The 7,980-nt window shown below is 44.0% G+C and overlaps 1 protein-coding gene across 2 annotated transcripts; it reads right to left on the reverse strand.

The window, feature by feature from the left end:
• Positions 1 to 249: 249 nt before the first annotated feature.
• Positions 250 to 7,703, reverse strand: LOC120980121 (F-box/LRR-repeat protein 8-like). 2 transcript variants are annotated; one of them, XM_040409005.1, is made up of 3 exons: positions 7,684 to 7,703; positions 5,184 to 5,361; positions 250 to 1,447 (listed from the first exon to the last, which is right to left on the reverse strand). In XM_040409005.1, exons 2-3 carry the CDS (start codon positions 5,333 to 5,335, stop codon positions 448 to 450), a joined length of 1,152 nt encoding a protein of 383 aa, XP_040264939.1. In that variant the 5' UTR covers positions 5,336 to 5,361; positions 7,684 to 7,703; the 3' UTR covers positions 250 to 447. The 2 variants fall into 2 exon arrangements, with proteins under 2 accessions (XP_040264939.1, XP_040264938.1); XM_040409004.1 differs by lacking the exon at positions 7,684 to 7,703 and adding an exon at positions 7,329 to 7,517.
• Between the last annotated feature and the right edge of the window lie 277 nt (positions 7,704 to 7,980).

Here is a 7,980-nt window from a genome sequence, read left to right on the forward strand (position 1 = left end):
AAAGGTGGAATCTTATTGGTTGCTATAGACAACTAAGCCAGTTTTCCTTTGCACCCCTTTTGATAAATCTCCCCCTAGGTTTTGTCTACATTAGTTTTGATAAAGGAGACCCATTGTGTGACTTACTGGGGGGGATGGGGGTATTTATCAATAATAGTGCAAATGAAAAATGACACATTGTCCCATGTAAACACTCAGTATCAGCTGACAAATGAGCAAATACTCATTTGTTGTTGATCGCATCTTTTATGCCGGCATAAATGTCATCGGCAGCACATCACCCGATGTGAACAGGGATGTGGTGTCGATAATAATGAAACTGTACTAATGAGTAATGGCATAATAATCATTCGGTGAGATATAGGACCATGTAAAGCGTTTTGCTATATCATCGATTGGCGCTTGTTATCAGCAAGAAAATTTGGTAGTGTAATACGGTCCCTTACACTAGTCCTTAGGTGTTTTTAATGCCGGCTGGTGATAGGTTGCCTTCCAAGGATGTTTTTCTTTATCAACTTTAAGGGTGTACTTCTTCAGACGTGGACAGTTCTTCACAAAAGCTTGAAGAACGTTTGGGCCTACCACGCAGTAGCAATGAATTTCCTCGAGTTCAGTACATTTACTGGCTAAATGAGTAAGACTTGCGTTGAGAGCACTTGAGGATGTTGTCTGTATGACAAGTTTCCTTAGAGATTGGGTATAGTGAGTACTTACAAAGCTCAGATCATTTGTCATTTCATTGTAAGTGTTGAGTTGTAATGTGGTCACCGGGATGTTCGGCTTGAAGATCCGTCGAATTTTCCAAGCTGGGATTGTGTGGTCCAACTCTAGATCCACAGAGAGAGATGGGTGCCGTTGACAGAGGGCTCCCCAAACCTCATCAGAAATAGCAAGGGTGTACTTGTCTAGACGTTCACACAAAATATCCATTTGACGAAAGGGTGGTCTTTCTGGCTTCATCAGTTCTCGAAATAAATCTTCGGAAAGACTAGAACAGAAGGCACCTAGAATGGTCAGTTTAGGACATACTCGTAGCACTTCTAGTAGAGTGTCAGGAGTCACTTTGCAAACTAATGTTCTATTGTTGATATACAAACTACGGAGGTTTGGACTCCCGGTTGCGATGAGTCTTGTAAAGCCATCACTAAGAGTAAAGGGCAGTTTCCTTAAGTCAACGTGGTGGAGGTCTATTTGACTTTCTTTCCGACACAGCTCCATGATGCTGTCCAAAATCTCAAGTCCAGAGTAGAAAAGTGGGTTCTCCCCACAACAGGCGATGTTCACACTCTCCAGCTTTTTGCTTTCTTTGGCCAAACAGATTAGAAATTGTGTCACATTTTTCCGGGTGGTTTCTTTTGATTGGTCGAACAGAATCTTTAAGTGTCTTATCTGACCGATAAAATTCTGTAGACCATCTATGGATAGAAGTTCTTCATCTGACACCCAGCTTAAACAGGATAGAAACATAAGCAGTTAGGAAGAATTCATTGTAAAGATTGTAAAAACACACTGGTGGAGATCTATCAATGTCACTGTGTCTGGATTTGTGCAAAAGTTAGTAATTTCTTTTCATTTATGACCTGCTAGACACAAAACGGACATTCATGAAGCTATTTAAGCCAATATTGTTGCAAATGGTGCACACCATATCTGTGCAATCATTTTGCAACTTTTTTAACTTCTCGTCACTTCTGAAGTGGTGAGAACAGAGGGTGGGACAAAGTGGCGGGACATCGTGCATAGGTTGTAGCTCAAGTCTGCGCCAGCCCCTAGCTGACATAGACTTGAGTTTCTGACTGCCAGAGATGCGACTAATTTATTAAGAGCCATTTGCCACTTAATAAATCAGGTGCACCTTACTCCAGGGGAGATCAAGACTGAGGTATGGGAACACCAGTCTTAATAAATCTCCCCCAAGTTTTTTTTTAGACAACTTTTGTGCCAACAATCTAGTCCTATATTGCACCTTGTTTTGGCATGGTCTTTGGATTTTGGCACATGTATTGGACAAAAACTATTCCAGCTCCAAGCTGGTATAAATAGCAGTGTAACATTCTGATAGTATAAATCCCTATGGCACAATGGGGGATTTCTGGATTGTTAAATGTGTCTAAATCTGTGATGTAGTTTTAGAAGGTGGTGAAGGGAAGAGGCGGCACAATGTGCCATAAAAAGCCCTATTTGTGACACAATGGAGGAGATTTATCAGACTGGTGTAAAGTAGAACTGGCTTAGTTGCCCATAGCAACCAATCAGATTCCACCTTTCATTTTCCAAAGGAGTTGTAAAAAATGAAAGGTGGATTCTGATTGGTTGCTATGGGCAACTAAGCCAGTTCTACTTTATGGGTTGCTATGGGTTGCTATGGGCAACTAAGCCAGTTCTACTTTACACCAGTCTGATAAATCTCCTCCATTGTGTCACAAATAGGGCTTTTTACGACACATTGTGCCGCCTCCTCCCTTCACCACCTTCTAAAACTACATCACAGATTTAGGCTCCATTCACACGTCCGCAAAATGGGTCCGCATCCTTTCCGCAATTTTGCGGAAAGGGTGCGGACCCATTCATTCTCTATGGGGACGGAATGTGCTGTCCGCATCCACATTTGCGGATCCGCACTTCCGCATCCGTGGTTCCGTTTCCGCAAAAAAAATAGAACATGTCCTATTCTTGTCCACAATTGCGGACAAGAACAGGCATATTCTATTATGTCGGCAATGTGCGGTCCGCAAAATGCGGAATGCACATTGCCGCTTTCCGTGTTTTGCGGATCCGTGTCTCCGTGTTTCCGCAAAACACATTGCGGACGTGTGAATGGAGCCTTAGGCCTCTTTCACACTACAGTATTTCAGTGTTTTGCGTTCCGTTTTTCACGGATCCGTTTTTTGTTTCCGTTGTGTTTCCGTTTCGGTTCCGTTTTTCCCTTCCGTTTTTCCGTATGGCATATACAGTATACAGTAATTACATAGAAAAAATTGGGCTGGGCATAACATTTTCAATAGATGGTTCAGAAAAAACGGAACGGATACGGAAGACATACGGATGCATTTCCGTATGTGTTCCGTTTTTTTTTGCAGACCCATTGACTTTAATGGAGCCACGGAACGTGATATGCGGCCAAATATAGGACATGTTCTATCTTTCAACGGAAAGGAAAAACGGAATGCATACGGAACACATTCCTTTTTTTTGCGGAACCATTGAAATGAATGGTTCCGTATATGGACCGTATACGGACCGCAAAAAACGGACCGCAAAACGGAAAAAAAATACGGTAGTGTGAAAGAGGCCTTAGACACATTTAGCAATCCAGATAAATACTGGTCATAAACTCGTCACAAACTATATACATATGATACTCAAAATAAACTTAAGGCTACTTTCACACTAGCGTTAATATTTTCCGGTATTGAGATCCGTCATAGGGTCTCAATCAGGGGCGTTGCTAGTTCAAAGCATTCGGGGCCTGGGCCTCTGATGTTATGTACTAGGTTTTTATATAGGACACTATGGCGGAGGGAGGGAATTTTACATGGGACTGTATGGCGGAGCTGCTGAGGAATTATAATTTCTGAGGACACTTAACAGAAGAATATAACTACAGGGGGCACTGCAGGCAGCATTATAAATATTGGGGCGCTTCAGGGTGAGCATTATAACAGTAGGGGGCAATATAACTACAGGGGTCACTGCAGGCAGCATTATAAATACTGGGGGCTCTTCACGGCGAGCATTATAACAGTAGGGGGCAATATAACTACAGGGGCACTGCAGGCGGCATTATAAATACTGGGGGCTCTTCAAGGCGAGCATTATAACAGTAGGGGGCGATATAACTACAGGGGGCACTGCAGGCGGCATTATAAATACTTGGGGCTCTTAAGGGCGAGCATTATAACAGTAGGGGGCAATATAACTACAGGGGCACTGCAGGCGGCATTATAAATACTTGGGGCTCTTCAAGGCGAGCATTATAACAGTAGGGGGCAATATAACTACAGGGGGCACTGCAGGCAGCATTATAAATACTGGGGGCTCTTCAAGGCGAGCATTATAACAGTAGGGGGCAATATAACTACAGGGGGCACTGCAGGCGGCATTATAAATACTTGGGGCTCTTCAGGGCGAGCATTATAACAGGAGGGGGCAGTATAAATACTGGGGGCACTGTGGCGGCATTTTAAATCCAGGGGACATTAGGCGTTCTTATTACTACTGGGGGCTTTATAGGAGGGATCCGCATTATTTCTACTAAGAGCACTATGGGGGCTTTATTACTACTGAGGGGTCTGTAGAGAGCTTTATTTTCACTGTATTTTTTCAGTCCTTTTATTTTTCATATAAATAAATTGCTATAATGCATAGCACGCATAATTAAGGGGGAGTGACCCCCGAAACATTGTGCAGCATGGGGTAGCAATCAGTTCAGCGCTCTCAGGATTACTATGCATTATAGAGATTTATTTATATTTTTTTTTAAAAAGGACTGAAAAAATACAAACAAAGCTTCAAAAGAGTGAATATTATTTATACCTCACGAATAACCTTTTAAACAACACTAATAGGACTGAGTGAATCATGTGGATATAACTGTATATAATGTCATTGTATAATACTGTTGTGGGGCTCTGACAATAAAATCTGTTAGTCCTCCTCCTAGGTGGCCCCTTCTGAGTTCAGGCCTCAAAGCATATAGCTACTCCTCAGGTATGCATTGTTTCAGTATGATGTTGTGTATGATATGGTCAGATAATCACATTCATAAAAAGTACCTACCACTTATCCACCTATTCCACTTACCTTTACCTGCATACTCTTCCTTGATCCTTAGGATCTGCTAACAGCCTTATGTATGGGGTCAGGAATGGCTATGGACCTGCCTCGTTTCCATCTGGCTATGCGAGCGATTCTCTCTCCTTGTTCTAACAGTCGGTGAGGGTCCCATCACTCAGACGCCCACCGATCAAAACTTTTGACAAGTCACTATGGTCCATCTGAAAAGTTCCTTCAGAGTTCAGTGACCCAAAAGTCCCCTCTGCCTCACATGACCAGATCAGTACTATTAAAGATGCCCGATAGTTGGGGGGCATTACAGATTTTGCTTTAGAACCCAAGAACTTCAACTTTAATACCTTGAAACTGACTTTTCATGCATTTATCGATTTAATTCAAGTGCTAACCTGATCTCTGTGAAGTGCCAGACAGAGTTTGATGCCACCGCATTTGCCCAGGACTGGCACACCTGGGAAACAGCCCGTCGATCCATGAGGGGTAAGTAGTAGAATATTTGTGCAAGAATCTCCTGCGGCATGTAGTCCCATTGTGCTGACATTGTGCCTTGTCCGGTCTCAGGTGAACCTGCGTGTAAAGGAAATGTCGGGTAACGAGTAGTCCTTGTACAGGATGTTACCAAATATGGTCTGAACAGGAGCCAGTCATCTAGGCAAGCACAGATTGCACAAGTTCATAGATCAGGTAAAAGGACAAGTGTAGGAGAAGGCAAAGTTTGTGCAGCTTTTTTGTACCTGATGAAGGGGAGTGATTCCCCGAAACGCGTTGTATCGCTGCAATAAAAGATTCCTTCTTGACCCTGGTGACTGGCTGACGGTATTTCGCACCGTGGGACGTGTTTTGTTTTCTTGCACTACTATTTTCTTGGGGGCTCCAGGCTTCTCCTTTTGAAGATCCCTCGTGGTCCCGAGGCTGCAGACTGCCATATCCAGACGTCCAGGCTTGTTTGAAAATACCTACAATAGTGTTGTGCCTATATCTGCACAATCACACAAGGTGAGCCTTGCCAATTCTTTCTGTTCACCACTATACACCCACAGAATTACCCTATGGTGCGCCCATCTGTTTCCTTACAGATTTAAAACCAGCCTGCTACATCAAGTGTAGGAGAAGACAGATGTAAGGAGTGGCTCCACATGTCCTCTGCTGTAAGTACACATTCCTTAGGGTCCATTCACACGTCCGTAGAATGGGTCCGGATCCGTTCTGCAACGTTGCGGAATAGATCCGGACCCATTCATTCTCTATGGGGGACGGAAGAGATGCGGACAGCACACAGTGTGCTGTCCGCATCCGCATTTCCGGAGTGCAGCCCACGATCTTCCGGTCCGCTTCTCCCGAAAAAAATAGAACATGTTCTATTCTTGCCCGCAATTGCAGACAAGAATAGGCAGTTCTATGGGGTGCCGGCCGGGTGTATTGCAGATCTGCAATACACTACGGACGTGTGAATGGACCCTAACTGAGGTCAGGCTCCCAGAGAGCAGACCTATAACCAATAGGTGCTTTCCTTACGGTATGGAACTTTACACCTAGTAGGCCTCGATACAATTTCAAATCAAACATTCCTTACAAGGCACAATTCACACGACCGATCCCTCTCCCATCTCAAGATCCCTTCGCACACAGCAGTAAAGGGAGGTGGGACCCACGCCTACTGTATGTGACATTGATGGCGTATCCTGTGTATACTAATGGCATGAATTTCCAGATAGGAAAACCCCTCTAAGGGCTAGTTCACATGGCTGATTGTGAGATTGTCAAAATCCGCACCGTTTTTTTGCATTTCACTCTGGCGGACCACCGTGCAACTGTACAGGCCGCTGACCGCAGGACTGCACAGTTTAGTTTTAGTCTGCATTGTTAATGGCTCCACGGTATTGCGGGTACCGCGCGACCAATAACAATGCAGACCGACTAAGGGCAGGTTCACTCTTCTGTTTTAGGTTCTGTTCATAACCGAAAATAATGGAATTCGCAAAACGGAAGCCCCGTGACCAGACGGATCTGTTATTCTTGCCCATAGACCTCGGATCAAAATGCCTCTTTAAGGCTTCTGTTTTGCATTCCGTCTTAGGAATTCCGTTATATAAATAGTGTGGTCCTAATTAGTTTAATTAAAGCCCACTGAAGCTGGTACGGTACATCCTCGTCGCAACTGTGCCGTCTAGTCGTACACCAAGGCCTAATGCACACGACCGTATTTTTGGTCCACATCTGATCCTCATTTTTTTTGCATTTCGGAAATGGATCCATTCATTTCAATGGCGTGGAAAAAGATGGGAGCAGCACATGGTGTATGTCTGTTCCGCAAAAATATAGAAAATATCCTATTCTTGTATGTTTTGTGGACAAGAATAGGCATTTGTAACATAGTGCTGGACTTGCAGAAGGGGAAAATGCAGGACATACACGGCCGGTATCTGTGCTTCGCGAATCCGCAATCTGATGACCGCAAAAACAGATACGGTTGTGTGCATAAGGCCTAATACTGTGGATTTTTCTTTGGTAAATGTAAAGCAATTATACTCCACCTGGGAAACGTAGTCTTCGATATGTCGGTAATGTCCCGGCGCTGCAGAAGTGCAGTTTACCACTTGATATAACTGTTCTCCCTAGTTTTTTCTCCAAATATCAAATAATTATGATATTATTAACGAATCATTGGCATCATGTCGAGTACAACATGTGCATAACCATAAAGGGTTAATGACGTATCCTGGCACATGCTGTATATACTATTTATTCTCCGTGAGATCAGAGCACAGGCGCAGCGCACTGAGCCACACAGCAGCAGCGTCAGGTCGTAACCAGACCGGCACAATATTCTATGGGGTCGCTACAACTTCCTACATTCTGCAGCCATTGGAACACACCTTGAATACTCACCAGCGTGTGCTACTGACACTTCCTGACAAAAAGATCTGCACCACTCCCATCATCCAGCATTGGTAGATCACAGTCAGATGTCACAGGCAGCCAATGGTGACACAGCCGAGAGTGAAGCCGAGCAGGAAGCAAGAGGAGCTTTTACTTGTGTGACTTAGGCTACATGCACACCACCGTATGTGTTTTGCGGTCCGCAAATTCCGGATCCGCAAAAAAAACAGATGACATTCCGTATGGCATCCGTTTTTTTTGCGGATCCATTGTAATAATGCCTATCCTTGTCCGCAAACTAGAAAA

Source organism: Bufo bufo, chromosome 10, assembly GCF_905171765.1.
Source record: "Bufo bufo chromosome 10, aBufBuf1.1, whole genome shotgun sequence".
In the NCBI taxonomy this organism is placed as follows: Eukaryota; Metazoa; Chordata; class Amphibia; order Anura; family Bufonidae; genus Bufo; species Bufo bufo.